The following is an 18,691-nucleotide window of genomic DNA, read 5'->3' on the forward strand; positions in this document are numbered from 1 at the left end:
TGATATTTGTTCAGGATGGGGAAGATGTTGAATGTGAAATACCCTTTGCAGCCTGAAATACCTGTTTTAAATTTGAAGCAACTGATTCATACTTGACAAAGGCTGCCTTGATTATTTCAAAAGAGTTTTGAGTTTAAGGCCCAAGTGTTTTATATTTGAGCATCCCAAACATAAACACAATTGTTTCAAAGCTCGAAAAACTATGAAACGATTGAGACAACCCATTTCAAACATAATATAGCCTGCACAGAACATGAAATAGGTGTTTTGAACTTGGAGTGAGGTATTTCAAATTCAGAACAATTTGGATTCAACATGCTTTGCCCACCACCCCTCAGATTCACTTCATATTATAAAATACAAACTTTCCTTTACAGGTAGTCCCTTACTTACAAGCACAATGGGGACTGGAATTTCTTATGCTAAGCGATGTGGTCATAAAGCAAGTCATCACGTGACCGCATCGCTTAGCGATAGCACTCCTCACACTCCCCATTGCAGTTGTAAAGCGAATTTTGCCGGTTGTTAGCCAAGGACCCACCCCAATCCAAGCCATTCTGGACTTGGTCCCTCCCAGCCCTGAGCCTCAGTAAGGTAAGGGACTGCCTCAAATTCCCCCCACCTATCTCCCCCCACATCTCTGCCCTTTTGGCCATCCTGCAACCTGCCTTGCAGGGCAGCAAGCAACACCAGAATCGCACAGCTCTGGGGCTACTTGCCACGCCCCAGGAAGCAGCAGCCACCCCAGCCCAGTCCCAGGTGCAGTTGCTCTTGCCACGCTGTACTTTGAGACCCCTGCCACCCTGCACTCTGCTGCCCCAGCTGACCTCTGCCATCTTCTTGCTCCCACTGCTGACGAGGTGTGCTGCTGGGCCAGGCTGCGGCTGGGCTTTGCATTGCGCTTCCTCAGGTCTCACAAGGAAATGCTGTGTGCAACCTGGGGAAGATGGCCTCATGTGGCCAACAGCTATCTCACGAAGGGCCAGGCCAGGCATGCCTCATCAGCAGCAGGAGCAAGAAGACAGCAAAGGTCAGCTGGGGCAGCAAAGTGCAGGTTGGCAGGGGTCAAAAGGGCATAGATGGGGGGAGACTGGCAGGTGGAGGGAGTGGAAGTGCCCCTGCAGTCATAAGTGCAGGTGGGCTGCCAAGCGCCCAAATTTTGACCACATGACCATGGGGGCACTGCAACGGCCGTAACTTTGGGGACCGGTCATAAGTCCCTTCGTTCAGCGTTGCTGTAGCTTTGAATGGTCGCTGAACGAATGTTCATAATTTGAGGATTACCTATACAGTAGTATTCATCTGTATAGAATATGAAGAACATACGTTAGTTGCAACTGAACAAACTATATTAAATAAATATATATTTATTAAGTAACAATCTGTATCCCTTCGTTCATCATGATAAACTGTGGTGAATATATGAATTTAAAATTACCTCATGAAATAAATCTGGGTTTCCAGGATTAAACAGCGATGGTAACTTAATTTCTAAACCACGAACGATTTCTGGCCATACAGAATTTACCAAGAAATCATATCCAGGAACTGTATTCCCTCTTTCACTGCAAGATTAAATCAATATTCCTGCTATAAATATCTTTAATAAAAAATTCAGAATTTACAAAGATTATAGCATACATTGCAAGACATTTTATAGAAACAGATTTCACAGCCTAGCTCTTGAACACCACAGATTTCTAGCAATTGTAAGATATATTGGATTCTAACATCATAATATTTGTGACACTCTTTTATCAACTTATACCTCTGCAAAGAGATGGCATTTGAGTACAGGAACCATAGGAACAACCTAGGCATCATAGGCAGGTATTTTATGCCATATAGTAATATATAGCACAGTAGCAACTAAGCTATATTTCATCCCACACTGTTCTTATTGCAGATCTAAGTTATTTTTTCTGAAATTCATTCCAGATGCATAAAGAAGAAAGCATGCCAATAAATTTCTGGAACCCAAATAAAAACTATAATGAAGAACATCACCCCAAATTGAAGACAAAGAATGCTTCCAGATAGGCAGCTCTTAATGTTATCCTTTCATTGTCTTCCAATAAAAGCCAAATGTGGGACTGCAGTTGACTTACTGCAGTGCCAGTGGTATTGTGCTTTGTGAGTGTGCTCATATCCTGTCCATATCCAGAGGTTTTCTGGCATGTTAGTCTTAATGTAAAAGGGTTGCGAGAACCTAAGAAACAAAAATGTAATCATAGCCTAATTAAAATGGCTAAGGGCAGACACTGCTTTTTTACAGGCAACTCATTAGATGGAACAGGACAAATCTTTATTAATGAAGGACTGGGTGGGACACATTTAGCTCGCAGATACTTTGACAAAAGCTAAAGGTGTGGCCATTTTGGTTTGAAAGGGATTTTTAATTGATGTACAACAGAGTACTACTGATGTAAATTTAATTTTATGTGCTAAAATAGAAGGGACTGTAATAATTTTGGTTAATGTTTATGGATGTAATTTAGATTCTCCTATTATGTTTTATGAATATTTTCAACATTTGAATCAGTGTATTTATGATAAAGTGGTAATAGGAGATTTTAATGAAATATTGGATCCTGGATAGAAATACACTGGTATGGAAAAAACAATCATTAGTGAGGGAAACAATTAAGTTATATGGAAGAATTGAATTTAATAGACCTCTGATGTTTGATGCATCCAACTAAAAGAGAATATACATTTTATTCAAATGTGCACCAAAAAATTTTTAGGCTTGATTATTTTTTAATATCATCAACTTTATATCATCAAATTCAAGAATATAACATTGATGTTTGTTATGTATCAGAACATAGTGCAATTATTTTGAAATGTGTTTCAAAAACCAGTCAAGGTATTGAGAAATTGGTATTTCAATGTCTCCTTATTGAATGATAAAGAATTTGTACAACAAATGCAGGTAGAGACTTCACAATACTTTGATTTGAACTCAGAAACATCAAGTGCTCAAATTTTTGAATGGGAAGCATGTAAATCATATATCCAAGGTCGAATTATTGCTTATGCATCATGTAAAAATAAGATTAAATATAAAGAGGAAAACAATTTGAAAGAAGAGTTGAAACATTTATGGGCTCAGACGGTTAGATGCCCATCTACTACTCTATATAAAAAAATACAGAAAAAGAAATATGAACTAAATACTATAATATCACAGCAGACAGAATTCATGCTAACATGTTTACAGCAGAGATACTGGGAGAATGATGAAAGACCTGGAAAGATTTTGGCTAATCGCTTAAAGCAAAAGAAAGATAGGGCAATGATTCCAATTATTAGAGGTGGAAGGGATGAAAAATATAAAACTTCAATGGATATAAATTGTCAATTCTTTAAATTCTATTCAGAATTATATAGCAAGCCAGATAATGTATCAGATGAAGATATAGGGGCTTTTCTAAAAAAAATTAAATAAAATTTAGATGATACACAAAAACAACTTCTATTTGCTTCACTATCTGAGCTAGAGATTAAACATATAATTTTAAAAATGGCAGGTGGTAAAACACCAGGATTGGATGGATTCCCTATAGAGTGGTATAAACATTTATAGATATTTTGGTGCCAAAACTGTCAATTGTATGATGATGTATTTGACACGGGAATTTTGTCAGCAGCATTTAATCAAACTTATATTACAGTTATACCAAAAGCAGGTAAAGATCACACTCAGTGTGCTAATTATTGTCCAATCTCATTGATTAATGTTGATACAAAGATCTTAACAGCAGTGTTAGCAAATAGATTACAGCAAGTGATATCATTCATTATTAAGAATGATTAAACAGTATTTATAAAAACTAGGCAAGCAACAGATAACATTAGTTGTAGATTTAATTGACTTGAATTAAAAACAAAGATTAATTTATAATTTTATCATTAGATGCTGAAAAAGCCTTTGACAAATATATAAACAGTACATGTTTGCCATACTAAACAGGTCTGGATTTCCTTTGGAATTCATAAAATGGATTAAATTATTATATGAGTTGCCCACATCTAAAGTAAAAGTTAATGGCACGTTCTCTGCTACTTTCTCACTATTGAGAGGAACTAGACAAGGATGCCCACTTTCACCCTTGCTATTTAATATCTGCGTGGAGCCTTGGCTTCTGCTATTAGGCAACACAGGGAGATCTACAGAGTAGTACATAATTCAACTGAATATAAATTGGTTTTATTTGCAGATGTCATTCTTTTGTTTATTTCTAAACCTCACACTACTATTCCAGTGTTGATGCAAATAATAGATGCCTTTAGTAAAATAGCAGGTATGTGCATACTGAAAGATATATGTCAGTTAGTAACATGCAATACAAATCAAATATATAGAGAGGTTTCTTCAGATATCAATAGATGGGAGTCATTAAACCTTACCCTTTGGGGAAAGGTGAATGCTCTTAAAATGAGTATTATTCCCAGATTAATTTATATTCTGAGAGGAATCCAGTTCATATATCTGGAAAATATTTTCAGAAAATAAATTCTTTGTTTAGAAAATTTCCATAGAAATTGCTGAAGAAAACTCTGTGTTTGTAAGTGTATATGAGTAACTAATTATTGATAAATATCAACATTTTCTGCCACATTCACACACACACATACTTATTGGAATTAAAATTTGATATCCAATATCCAAACCACAATAAAAATATATTAAATAAAACCCTATAGCTCTCAGCAATATTATTTTTGGGGATATATTTAGAAGTTGGCGAGAAAAACTGGTTGTAGAATACTTCTTAAAAGTTAGAAATGAATCCTTTGTGAAAAACCTGTATATAGGACTGAAAAGAAAAATCATTAAGCCAAGTAAAGTAAGGATAAAATTAAATTTTCAAGATGAGATATAACTAATGTGATTTTTTGAATGATAAACCACAAAGTTTATCTGGGATGAGAAAAGAACATTGACACTATTTTTTCTTAGTTATTAAAATTAGCTAAATTGTAATAAAATGTAGTCAGTAGGTATAGTCTATCTATTTATTACTGAAGCTAATGAATACTAAAGATCTCCCCATGGCCATCAGAGATTATGTTCACATAATTTAAAGTAAGACTACCGGTTAACAAAATTTAACAAATAGAAGAGATTTGAATTACCTTGAAATACTTCCTCCTGTTACCTCACGTAAGAGACGGCAGTGGAGAGGAACAAACTCCAGCAATTTTGAATACATAGTCTGGAGACCATTTGGGTGAGATTGAACATACTGTTCTACAATCACCTATGAAAAAGCATCAATGTCAAACATCAAGCAAAACTTCAGATTAAAAAAAAAGGCACTTTGGACCTACAGCTCCCAATCAGTATTACTGCATTCATACAGCATGCTCAATATGTTAATTTCGTAGAAGGAGGACAGTGGTTAATTCCGCCTTAAATATATATGTGCAATTTTTAATATGCATAACACAATTAACAGCCTTCTTTTATCACTGTTAACTTCAGTGCTATCAAGTGATAATTACACTGCTTTCTGCTCTAACCTTTGGAAAATCACAGTTGGAGGGGCCATTGAGTAAAGCTGGAAAGGCCACAGAGTCCAACCCCCTGCTCAGTGCAGGAATCCAAATTAAAGTATTCCCAACTTATATCAACCCCCAACCTATGTCAATTCAGTCTCTGCCTGAACACTTTTTTTGCATAAAAAAGAAGCCCACCCTTTTCCTCCTTTCGAGTAACTTTTGAAAACAAAAAGAGCCCCAGATATGGACAGTGACCTTTCTTCTATCAGTCCCCTCTAGCTTCACTTACCTCATCTATATATGGTTTCACAAGGACTTCACCAACTAATGCCTCAGCATCCCGTGTTTTGTCTATCGTTGCATAGGTACGTAGGCAATGTCGTATTATGTCAATGTTAGAGGTCTGAAGTCCTTCTAACAGCAGCCCTTCTAGAGACTGCTGCAATGTTGCTGTTATTCCAACTATACGCTGTGATTTTCAAAACAGAATGAGGATAATTGTTAGCTGTATTGGAAGAATAAATGAGATTCATTAATATGGTTAATTTATTTAAGAAGTGCATATTATTCTCAAGAATATAATTAATATCAGATTAAAGAAGCTGATTAGCAGTCATGTTTTGCTGGCTAACAGTCCACTGAGACTTAAGTGACAAAGCATTTGTTAGTCTTTAAGGCGTCATGAGACTTTTTGCTATTTCTGTTGCAAGCAAGAGAATAATGTAGCAACAGATAGAGAAACTAAGATTCTATCCAATTAATATTCTCATCTAACAGTTATAACTTCAAGCAATTACTTTTTAAACAGCATTCCTTCAGTATTTGAAACATATACTTACTGAAATATATTTAATAACTAAAACAAGAATGTATTATTTTTAATTGATTTAAAGTTAAACTTAAATGTAAACTGAATTAAATATATACATTCCCTTGACTTTCCCTAGGCAAGCATGAGTTTAATAATCGATATATTTTATATTTTTCAGTTTTGTTTTGATCTCAAATATGGACCAAAGACTGCACATTCATTTGGGTGGCATCATCTAAATCAAACTTATTTAAAGTTGATTAGTAATAAGATTCACAACAAAATAGAAACTAATGCCACTGAGACAGGGTGTTTTTTGGGGGGGGCGTAAACAAGACAACATACTTACTGGTTTCAGCTTATCTAAAAGAGGCATTCCTTTGCTCTGTACTGCATGAAATTGCAACTGGTTGAATTCTGTAGCGATTCTCTCTAAAATCTGTCCAGTCAGAAGTGGACTTGAATTGGCACACAGAAAGATATAAATTTAATATAGAAAACAGCACATAATTTATTTTCACCATTTCTCTTTCCCTATGTTTGAGTATGCATGTAAATATGTGCAAAGCCAATTTCTGAAATCTGTTCTGAACTACCAGCACTGATTCACAATATAGCATGACCAAGAAATAGATCCAATAACAAGGCTCAGCAGTCAGGGAAGAACAGCTTTGAATTTTAATGGTTGAAATTATTCGAGTAGGGAACAGACTTACGTCCCATGATTACAGTGGCCCAAGCCACACCTTTCTTTTCTCCTAGGTAAATAAATGAATGACAGTCTTTTATTTACATAGGGAAATAATTCTTCAAGCACTGAAAGTTGGGCCAGTCTCTAGCAACAGGGATCATGTGAATTACACAGTGTACCTGTGGCTGATCATATGCATCTAAATTAGTTCTAGAACAATAAACACTATTTTTCCTGCAGAGAAAGCCTTCAGATTTTTCTTACATGTGTATCACAGTTTGAAAGCATACACAGCACCATCACGTGAAGAACTCATACATATTTCAGAAAGACTGGACTAATTTTAACTTATGTATATAGGAATATAAAAACATATATCTGTAGTCATTAAATTGGATGATATGCATACAGGAGTAATAGCGATTCAGGGAAGACATTATGACTATGGCTGCATTTTCTGAAAACAGTTTTAAGAGATCCATAGTCTCAATATTCAATTAGTTTATTCTGGAATAGCCCTGGGAAAATAAGTATATTATCCCATAATGGGCTTATGGGCAGCAATGTAAAAGCTCTTCTAAATGTTTAATGGCACTTGCTATTTTATCATATAATTATAACAAGACCAAATATACTTTAATAGGAAACATATCTGAAGAAAAATAAATTGGGGAATGAAAATAAAATTCCAGTGCCATACCTGCTTACTTCTAATGATGTTTCTTTTGAGTTTTGGGAGTGCAGAATTTTCTCTATTTTCTCAACTGACTTAATAACTTGAATAAGTCTCAAGACACACATCTAATTAAAAAAAAGTAAATAATTGTTTTTAATGTTGATTTTGATCTGCCTTTAAACCTAAAATAGTCAGGCTCTGCTATACCAATTTTCTCTGAATCTAGTGTCTACTAAACACCAGCATTTCTAAACATAGCAAAAAGTATGTTGAAGTGAACTGAGAGAATGAATGAGGATTAAATTGCAAAGCAATATATAAGGGTAGAGCAAATGGGTCAGGAGGAAGGAGAAGACTGAGAAAGCTGTAATTGGAGGGAGTTGATGAGATTCTTAAAAAGAGAGGACCAAGTAGCTTAAAAGAAAAGGGAGTGTATGAAGCAGTGTATGGATGTGTTGGAAGCAAGGACAGAAAGGCATGGAGAGATATAGTGAATGGGGCTGGGGTAAGATAGATTTAGTTGTATTTCCCTTTCTTTTTTCTTATCTCATATCTTTACTTTCTTTGGCTAACTATTTCTTACTCCATTTCTGTACTTTGCTTACCCCAAAAGGAAATAGTAGCATAATGTGATGCATATGTATGCATATATGAGATCCCTAAAGAGCATACAGGTAGTCCCCAGGTTAAGAATGCCCAGGTTACCAATGACTTACAGTTAAGAATGCAATCTATTGTAGTAAAATTCGAGTTAAATACAGAATGATTCAAGTTTCATTACACCATACTACTTATACAGTATTATACAAAATACTGTTCCAGCTTACATACAAATTTGACTTAAGGACAGACCTTGGGAACAGAATTTGTTCTTAAACTGGGGACTACCTGTATTTGAATGCATATTATATAGTACAAATAGGAAATAGAAACTATATTAGAAATAACAATCTTTTAGTTTTCTAATAAGGTAAATCTGGAACTAGTTAACCAACTTTTTAATTTTGCACAAAAATTATTTATTAACTAGCATGTATATGATGCTCCAAGCAGAAAAGACTCTGAGCAGTTACCTACCAGTCTACAGTAAGAAGATCAAAAGCAGTAAATCATAAATCATAAGCATTTACAAAAAAAGTTTGTGCCAGAGAAATAATCAAACACAAAACACATGCCCATCACAGGAAGGATCTCCATTTATAGCAATTTTGCTTTCAAGACCTCTTAGCTAAGTTTCACTGGGTTGCTGAAAAACCAGCATGGTGGGGATCAGTCTAATGATTAGGTTTCAGCAGAGAAATACATTTTATTTTCATCTATCTATGTTGCTCTTTTGATGCACAAATGCAACCAAGTACCTTTTTTCTCCTGATATCTTCTTGTTTAGATAAACGGTCATCAATTGCACGTATTTCTTCACTAATGCATGACTTAAGACTCTATAGAACATCAATAAAAGTGTAAGCTTCACAACATTTGTTTTATGAAACAGCAAAAAATGCACCAATTAACACAATACATTTTGCAAATGGAGAGCAACAGGCATCAAGAAAAAGGCAAGACATTTCAGCAAAAAAAGTGTCCAAGCGGTACTTCAACTGTATAATCTCATGGGACCTTGAAGAGTAAGAATTGTCCCAGTATCAATAAATTATAGTAGTTATCTTTGTGCATGGGTGGTTCATATTCATTCCAACAATTTCATTTCATTTCTATCATTTCAATTTATGAGGTCATTCAATTATGCTTGCATGACCTCCTGGGTCTTAATAATAGTCCTTATTTTTAGTTTCATACAAACTAAAACTAAAAATAATTAAGCAGCAGAGTCTTACTTAGATTTATTTTTAATTGACTTTACTAGCATTATCTGCATTACTGAATTCTCAAAACAGAAAAGTCTTAACTTACACATCTGAGAATAAAATAAATCAAAAGAAAATAAACTTGGGTATTTCACTTTCTAAAATCTGATCTTTCTAATGATACAGATTATGAATATCTGCAGTGGAACACTAAGTTAGCACAATTATCCACATTGGCTCCCTTAGTAGACACCTATTCAGATCCACTCTAAAGGAAACTAAAGCACAGCATCATTTGATAGGCATTTTGAATCCCTTTTTGATTGTTTTATGCTGAATTGGGTTGGCGGAAGGAAGGACGGACGGACGGACACCACAGTCTCCTCCTTGAAGAACAGGAAAAATGTGTGCTGGGTGGTCCCATTACCAGATGGATTCATAGTTGGCTTAACAATGGTAGCCAACATGTGATCCTTAATGGGTCTACGTCTACATGGAAGAAGATATAGAATGGGGAACCTCAGGGTTCTGTCCTGGGCCCAGTACTGTTCAACATCTTCACAAATGACACAGATGAGGGAATAGAAGGCATGCTCACAAAATACCTGGATGACACAAAGCGGGGGGGGGGGGGCGCAGATTGCTAATATCCTGAAGATAGGCTCAAGATTCATAAGGATCTTGATAGATTTGAATATTGAACTCTATCCAACAAAATGTTGTTCAGTGTTGGGATATGTAAGATTTGCACTTAGGCAGGAAAAACCAAATGCATAGGTACAAGATAGGTGATACCTGGCTTAGCAACAATACTTGTAAGAAAGATCTGGGCGTCTTGGTAGACCACAGATTAAGGATGAGCCAGCAATGCCCTGCAGCTGCCAAAGAAGCCAATGCAGTTTTGGGCTGCATCAATGGAAGCATAGTGTCAGGATCACAGGAAGTGACAGTACCGTTCTATACTGCACTAGTTAGATCACACCTGGGATACTGTGTCCAGTTCTGGCTACCACAATACAAAAAGGATGCTGAGAAACTGTAAAGTGTGCAGAAAAGAGCAACAAAGATGCTAAGGGGCTTAAAGGCTAAATCCTATGAAGAGTGGCTAAAGGAACTTGGTATGTTTAGCTTAAAGAAGAGAATGCTGAAGGGAGACATGATAGCATTCTTCTAACACAAAAGGGATGTCATATGGAAGAGGGAACAGATTTAATCTCCCTAGCACCTGAGGGTAGACAAGAACCAATAGGTGGGAGCTTTATAGTGAGAGATCCAAACCTGAACTAAGAAGGAATTTCCTGACTGTGAGAGCTATTGAGCAATGGAACAACCTGTCTTCTGACGTTGTGGGTGCTCCATCACTGAAGGTTTTCAAGAAAAACTGGACAGCCATTTGTTCAGGATGGTCTGAGGATTCCTGTACTAGGCAGGGGGTTGGACTAGAAGACCTCCAAGGTCCCTTCCAACTGTACGATTCTATGATTCTGTCTTTGCTACTACCTAATTTCCATCCAATGGTTATTTCTTCTCTAGAGACTCTTTGTATTTTTTAGTCCAATTCAGTCTTTCTTCTTCAGTAAATGAGTGTTAAACCAAAGTACAATGAGTGGGACTATAGTTAAAATTGCTTAATTGAAAAAATACAGAGTAAGACCCAAGAATCAGAAATTATTTGCTGAGCTCTCAACCAAGCTATTTTAACTTGAAAAAAATCCTATCTTATATGCCTATCATAACATCCCAGAGTACAGATTTATTATTTGCTATTCAATATAAATCAAAGTTTTGGCTTAGGAACTTTTAAATTCCAGCTCAGCAGAAACAGTTGATTTCAACAGACCTATATGCTAAGGAAATGTAATATCATGTAGATATACACAAAAGTATTATAAGTAAATGTGTATATTTAATACAATGTCTTGAATTAAGTTTACAGATCCAACTGTCTATTCTTCTAGAAGAAAGAAAACAAATTATTTATCCCGGTACATAACTTTGGAAAATTTAGCTGTTTTTGAATAACTGAATAAGTATAATTAAATTCTCTGTTCCACTGGTGATATTTTCAGGGGTTTTTTTTCACCATCCATACAGAAATATTCTTAAAACGGAATTTAACACTTTGCTCCAAATAAAGGTATTTCGCTTCTCCATAGAATTCTCAAATTCTAACCTCCAAATAAAATTTGTGCATAAAGCTTTATTTACAAGATTAAGAAATATCCCTGAGGCAGCTATGGCCTTTACACAAGAAAATATTTCAGAACATACCATAACTTCCTCTCGCAACTGTCCCAAAGGCACTGAAAGCTGATTAAGGGCTTTGTCCATGCCAACCTAAAGAAATTCCCAAAACATATTACTATTAATGAGCAACTGGAAAAAAAAAATAAAAGGAATGTTTTAGGTATTTCTGTTTTCATTTTTTTTCTGTCACTTCTTTACTGATATATTCTGCTGTTGCTGTTTTACTGTTTTCTAAATTTAGATTTTTATGTTAAAACATAAACATTGTATATGTAAAACAGATTCTGTAATGTATTCTCTTTCTACTGAAAACAAATGCTTAAAACTGTAACTACAGTCAAAATTTTTTCCTTGTATACTCTATATTTCTCGGGGTTGCCCATTAGAGTCATAACACTAGCACTAGCTTTATTAAACAGTCAGTTTGCAGAGGAAGGTAATGGGGGGCAAGTGATAAAAACATGTTTTGCGATGATGTAAACTCCGCCCCTTACGTACAATATAAAAGGTAGAGTTTGCATTGTGGTATCAACACATTTTTTGTCATTTTGGTGTGATTGTGGCCAGCTGAGAATGCTTCTACCTTTGGGGAGCTTGTACCTCTTGGCTGCTTATTTTAGTACTTTGAGATATTTTGGCTTTACTGTATGTCTCTCCTTTTCTATTAATAGATGTTTCCTATGGCATTATGCATATTTATTGTGTGATACAAATCTTTCAGTGCTTACTTCTGAAACCAAATGCTTACTGACAGGCAAAAAACAGGCAATATAGAACTTGGTAGCAAATCATTTTAATACTTTTTTTTATTCTTTTTTAAAGTCACAAGCAACTGTCTGTTCTGGAGAGCCTACGTGCTAAAATGTGCATCCTATCTCTACTATGTACAGCGTGCTCTCTTTTCAACAGGGTACATTATCAAACTGCAGACAGCCCATCGAATAGGCTGGACCTGAGCCAGAAACTCTTAAAGTCACACTGAAACTAATGGGATAACTAGTCGCATAACTAACTTAACTACTGTTGATTTAAATTGGACTTAATCGTAAATAATTTTCTTTGCACTGGCATTTTTTTCTGCTGGCATATTTAATCTTAAATGCTTGGGGAATGTATAATATAAATGGTATAATATGCACTAAACACACATAAGCAATCTGTCAATTTACCAGGTTGGTGGAGAGATTAACAAAGTCTGCATAATCCTTGTTTATTAATTCAATCATGGCAGTTTTAAGAAGTTTGTAGTATAGTTCAAGATCATCACGAAGTTCTTCCAGCTGAACACGTTTTCTGCACTCAGACACAAAGTGATCAACATCAAAGTCTGGCTGCAAAAGAGAAAAGTATAAAAAGTATAATTGTTGAAAAACTGCCTATCTTAGAAAGTCTAATTCTTTGTAAAAAAGCAGGATTTACTTATGGCCATCCCAATCCGCTACGACTCTGGGTGGCGTGCATTATACAACAATACAAAATATAGTAAAAAAAAAAAAAATCAGAAGAGAAAGTCCAGGAAAAAATCAGCAATCATTTAAAAACCAAAACATCACACAAGGGTCCATCACCCACTCTGACTGTGTGGACAGAAGCAGGTTCTAAGGGCTCATCTGAATAGGGCCAAGGTGGGGGCCATATGAATCTTGGGGGAATTATATTCTAGAGGGCAGGCACCATGGAAGAGAAGGCCTGCTTTCATGATTCCACCAGGTGACACTGTTTAATTGTTGTTTAACTGATATGCTAAAGTAACTTCCTGACATGAAGAGATAAGACAATTTTTAAAAATGAACTCATAATCTTGGTGCCCCGGTTGTACTGCTGAAGAACAGGGATGAATGATAAGTAATTTTTTGATTTGACTTTATTCTAGGTTATTTTATGTTCATTTTAACAGGAGAAAAAATTACATATGACAACTTGGGATGACTGTAAGGAAGGCCTTGATCCTCATTCGGGGAGGGGAAACCCCTTGGTGGTGTGAAGAAATGGAGCACAAATCTTCAGGATTTGAGTTCTGTTCCTACCCACCGCTGAGAGGTTTCAGTAGTGTGAAGGAACAGAGCTCCTTCACACCGCTGAGTGGACTGGGGAAACTCCTTGGCGGTGGGAAGGAATGGAGGGGTAGGCAAACCCTTCAGTGGGCTTTAGGAACATCTGAGAGTGAAAGGGCTGCCTGCAGGGAGGATTTCAGCTCTACGCGGAACTGAAACCGTCTGGCAGGCAGCCCTTTTGCTCTCAAAGAGCTGCCTGCAGGGAGGATTTCAGCTCTGCACTGAGCTGAAATCCTTCAGCAGACAGCTCTTTCACACCATCCACTTAACAACCCAGGTGAGTGCTTAACGACCTGAACCGGGAGTGCCCAGATTGCGGTTGTTGAGCGAAGCAGTCACATGCGTGTCTCGCTTAATGACCCCTTCGCTTAATAACTGAGATTCCAGTCTCAATTGTGGTCCTTAGGTGAGGACTACCTGTATACCAATACAATGTAACAATTAACATGTTGGTCTAGGCTGGGAACATGAATGAGATATATAACATTTGGCATGATTGGAAAAAATAGAATCTAGAGTCAACAAATGAAGCTAAATGGTAGGAGATTTTAGATATCAATACTTTACAAATTAGAAAACTCAATACCACAATATATAATGATGGCCACCAATCTGGGCAGTCTTCAAAGAAAATTATCCAAGTTCATGGAAGATAAGCTATGAATGGCTACGAATCACTACATCTCCAGTACTAGAGTCAGTATGATTCTAAGTATCAAGAATGTCCTCCTTTTGGCCTTCACACAGGCTTCTGTTTAGCCACCGCGGAAATATCATATTGGGTTTAAGTCTAATACAGCATTGCTCTACTTATATTTATACTGTTCTTTTCAAACCAAATCCATCTGTAACCAAATTCTGCAACATCCTACTTGGGCTGCATATATTTAGTTATCTGAATATTTCTAACATACCCTATATTCCAAGATCTCAGGACCGGGTATAGTCAATTAGGTTAATGTAAAAGAAACAGGCATATCAATGACTCAGAAAAAGATACATGATTGTATGTAACAATTAGTAAACCAAATATTTGGATGAATAGCTAGATGCTGAAATAAATTTCAAGCTCAATTTGTCTTCCATTTTCTGAGTGTGTACACACTATAACCTTATATTAATTTCAAGCTAACTATCATGGCTTCCCCCAAATACTCCTGAAAATTGTTGACTGAATTATAGAATTCAATCAGTTACAGAATTAAAATCTATTAATGATAATCCACCAAGTCTGTAGTGTAACTGTGTCTTCTCTTCCCTTTGCTCAAAGAAATGGTAATACTATATAGCAAAGTTAATATGGTTTAGGGCAGGGGTTCTCTTGGAGGAATCATAAGCAATGTAAATGGTTTTCTTTGGGTGGGGAGGCAAAGTCTGGAATAAGTTTTGACAACACTCCCACTATGTTTATGCATGCAAGTGGGGAGTAAAGTGGGGAGTAAAACGGAAAGCAGCGTTCCCCCCCCCCGCATAATAATTTCAGTATACAGACAGTAAGAAAGATAACCAAAAGATTAATTTTGTAGCACAGAATTGTAAAATCCTTATAGGACTAAAATCTACAAAGAACTATTAAGTAAGTTATAATCAATATTAATATATTATCTATATAGGGCAATATATTAAAGCTAACTATATACTATCATAAAAGTAATAAAATATGATAAAATGTCATTCAATACTATTTATAAACAGAATAAAAATGAAAGTGATAGAATACTGTTCTATGCTAACAGGCTAGAACAATAAGGGAATAAGATGACCAGAAAACTAAACAGATAGCAATACAACTATGTAATTGCAGGTTTTGTTGGGTGTTTAACTGCTACTAACACTGTATTCCTAGTGAACTTGACAAGCTACTGCACAAAACCTAGCATCATTTTACACTACAATAGGATTACCATCAGAAAGTAAGGTGAAATGTAAAATTGGTAAATATAACTAGACAACCTTGTAAGTATTGGAGATATAAGAGATCTTTGTAAAATCCTCTGTACAGATCCTCTGTAAAATTAGCATAAAAAAGGACATGTAAAGAAATTGGAATAATCTAAAATCTGGCGTTGTATCTTTCCTCAATTTTTTACTATTTAGAACTAAAGGTACATAAATAGAACCAAATGATTAATTCATATAATCATTTTTCCCCATAATTCTTAAACCATTAAGTTTTGTCATTAGAACAACTTTCCACAGCTAGCTTAAACATTTTCTCACTCTTGAGGCACTTTTTTTCCAAAATTGCACATACAATGTGCTGGACTGCGATAAATCATGTAGCAAATCAACATTTTACTTGGGCAAGAGAAATTTTGTAATCAGGAACTTCTTGCATCATATTATTGATTTTAACTCAGTATATTTTAAATCAATTTGCGATATCCTAATATGTTCATGGAACTCTGTGTTTTTAGATAACACTTCTGACACCTGAGTTTATTTTACTTAGGCCAAAGGTTTGTGAGATTTTTATTTTTTTTTTACTGGAGCTTATGACATCCATCTACCAGAGCCTGGTGCTAAAGGATACTCTTAATTTTTTTGCTCAGCAGTTTGAATACTGAAACTGGGTTGAAACTGCATTATTCTATGCAAAAATCTAGCTCCAGCTTTTTTCACTTCAGCAGTGGTTATTTGGAAAGGAAGAATCAACTTATTGGTCTTATTGTTAAATAACTAGGAGTCAAAAAATCTTGGGAGCCAATGGATAGTTGTGTTGGATATTCCATCCCAATGCATACAAAATTTTCTATAGGACCATCCATTCTATATAAAAATATCTTGATGCCAGGATCTAGATTAAGGAATATAAAACTTGTGTTGATTCAGACCAAAAGCCTACTCACTCTTAAAGCTATTGTGGTGCAATGGTTAGGGTGATTAATTATTAGGAATCCCACATTTAAATGAAGCTCACTGGGTAACTTTGGACTAATTACTATCTCTTAGCCTAATTTACCTCATAGGGAAGTTGTGATGATTTTAAAAAAAAGGGGGGGTGACACAGGAATTTATACATATGCCATCTTGACCTTCTGGAATGCAGGAAGAATATAATTTTTTAATCTACTATTCTGAACACAATAGTTAATTTTTAAACATTTATTAAAAGAATGTATATGGCAGCCCAACTCAGTGCAATTTTGAGACGCTTACAAGAAGTAACCAAGATCAAAACAGCAATCAAAAATAATATTACTGATTAATCAGAGATCTGTAGGAATTTCACACATAAAAACTTTTATGAAGTTTTACAATGGTCCAGCAATAGTGGGGAGTTTTACAATGGCTGTACTGAGCTGATGTAAGGATGGACTCTGCCACTGATTGTGGTTATTTTTGTTTCAAAGTGACTGATGGTTTTATGTGTTTGTATATTGGCTTTTTAATTTGTTTTTAAAGGTAGTCCTCACTTACTGGCCGCAATTGGGACTGGCAACTCCATCACTAAGCAACACAGTCATAAAATGAAAAATCATGTGGCCATGCCCGACTTACGATGGCAGTTTGTCAGGACTGGCTGCAGTCATTAAGCATGATGCGCCATGATCGCAACTTGCTACTTCCTCATTGACTCTGCTTGTGGAAATCCAGCAGGGATGGTTGCAAATGGCAATCGTGTGACCATGGGACACTACAACCATCATAAATGCGCGTCAGTTACTAAGCGCTTGAATTGCAATCACATGACCATGGGGACGCTGTGACAGCCGCAACTTTGAGAACCAGTTGTAAGTCTGCTTATTCAACAACAACAACAACAATCCAACCTTGCCTATGCAAAGCACGCACACACATCAAACCACACATTAGCAAGGCTATGACACATTAACAAGCTAATTTATTTGGTTTCATAAAAAGACAAAAGTATTTTTTGAGGCTCTCGGCTACTTCGTGGATTCCTTCTGGCGGTGCAGAAGTGGTTTACTCTTGCCTTCTTCTGCGCCATTTCCCAATCCTAGCCAACAGCCCGGGTATTTCTTGGATGTCTCTCACCCAACTTTAACCAAGCCTGGCCCTGCTTAGTCCTCCGAGATCAGCCGGCCAGGTGCTGCCACCTAGCTGTCCCCTACGGGGCTTCCCACACCAAGCCGACTCCTGGCAAGAACGTGAACGCGTGTGCAGGGTGCAAGCCATCGGAGCGCAAGTGTTCCCTTGACCGGGCACGGAGCTCCTGCCACCCCCGACACACCCACAAAATATAAATAAACGACACCCTTCTCTGCCCTGAAGCAGAAAGAGAAGCTGTTCCGCCCTTGCTTTTTAGGGGGCCCGAGGAGGAGAGCCGCCTGCGCGGGCGCCCCGCGGGGGACTCGGCCTGCGCTGCCCTCCAGCCTCCTCCGCAGCCCCTTGCCCCTGCGGGCCAAATCCTCTCCTTCACCCCGGAGCCACCGCGCCTCCCGCCGCCGCGGAGCTTCGGCCCAACCCTCCGCCGAGCCCCCTCTTGTAGCGCGCGTCGCACCTTCATAAACTCATCCTTATCGAAGCACAAGTTGTCGGGTCCCCGCGGCAGATTCATCGCGCCTGACGGGGAGCCACCCGCAGCAGCCACGTCCCCGCAACCCGCCTCCTCAGGGGGACAGGCGAGGCACTTCCGCCAGACGACAACGGCGGGATCCGGCCTGGCCTTCTCGGGCGCTCAAGGGCGGCCTCTGGAGGCTTCCAGGCCCGCTGCAGCCACGGAAGAAGCGAAGCCGCCGCCTTAGGTACCGGGAAGCCGCGGGACGGACGGCAAGGCGGCGCCTGTCTGCGCGGAGAGAGAAGCCGGTCTGCCCTGCGCCTCTGCGACTAGCCGACTTGGAGAGCTTCCCTCCAGTGCACGCAGGGGCTTGGAAGGAGAGGAGACCCGCTTTCCTCTTGGAGCTCGTGCATCTGTGTCTGGGAGCCTTTCTCTGG

General features: G+C 37.4%; 1 protein-coding gene across 2 annotated transcripts in view; it reads right to left on the reverse strand.

The window, feature by feature from the left end:
- COG2 (component of oligomeric golgi complex 2) overlaps window positions 1-18,415 on the reverse strand; it is a 29,372-nt gene extending 10,957 nt beyond the window's left edge. The window contains exons 1-9 of one of the 2 annotated variants that reach the window (XM_007423660.3): window positions 18,258-18,415; window positions 12,908-13,069; window positions 11,763-11,828; window positions 9,045-9,125; window positions 7,711-7,811; window positions 6,669-6,777; window positions 5,798-5,977; window positions 5,143-5,267; window positions 1,439-1,565 (exon numbers count right to left, since the gene is read on the reverse strand). In XM_007423660.3, the coding sequence (XP_007423722.2) occupies window positions 1,439-1,565; window positions 5,143-5,267; window positions 5,798-5,977; window positions 6,669-6,777; window positions 7,711-7,811; window positions 9,045-9,125; window positions 11,763-11,828; window positions 12,908-13,069; window positions 18,258-18,314 (1,008 nt within the window). In that variant the 5' untranslated portion in view covers window positions 18,315-18,415. The remainder of the gene's footprint in view (window positions 1-1,438; window positions 1,566-5,142; window positions 5,268-5,797; window positions 5,978-6,668; window positions 6,778-7,710; window positions 7,812-9,044; window positions 9,126-11,762; window positions 11,829-12,907; window positions 13,070-18,257) is intronic. The other variant, XM_025163692.2, reaches the window with a different exon arrangement.
- Window positions 18,416-18,691: the final 276 nt, after the last annotated feature.

The sequence above is a fragment of the Python bivittatus genome, unplaced genomic scaffold, assembly GCF_059951505.1.
Source record: "Python bivittatus isolate LINGU-HERP-01145 unplaced genomic scaffold, Pbiv_v1 ctg000020_np1212, whole genome shotgun sequence".
NCBI lineage: Eukaryota > Metazoa > Chordata > Lepidosauria > Squamata > Pythonidae > Python > Python bivittatus.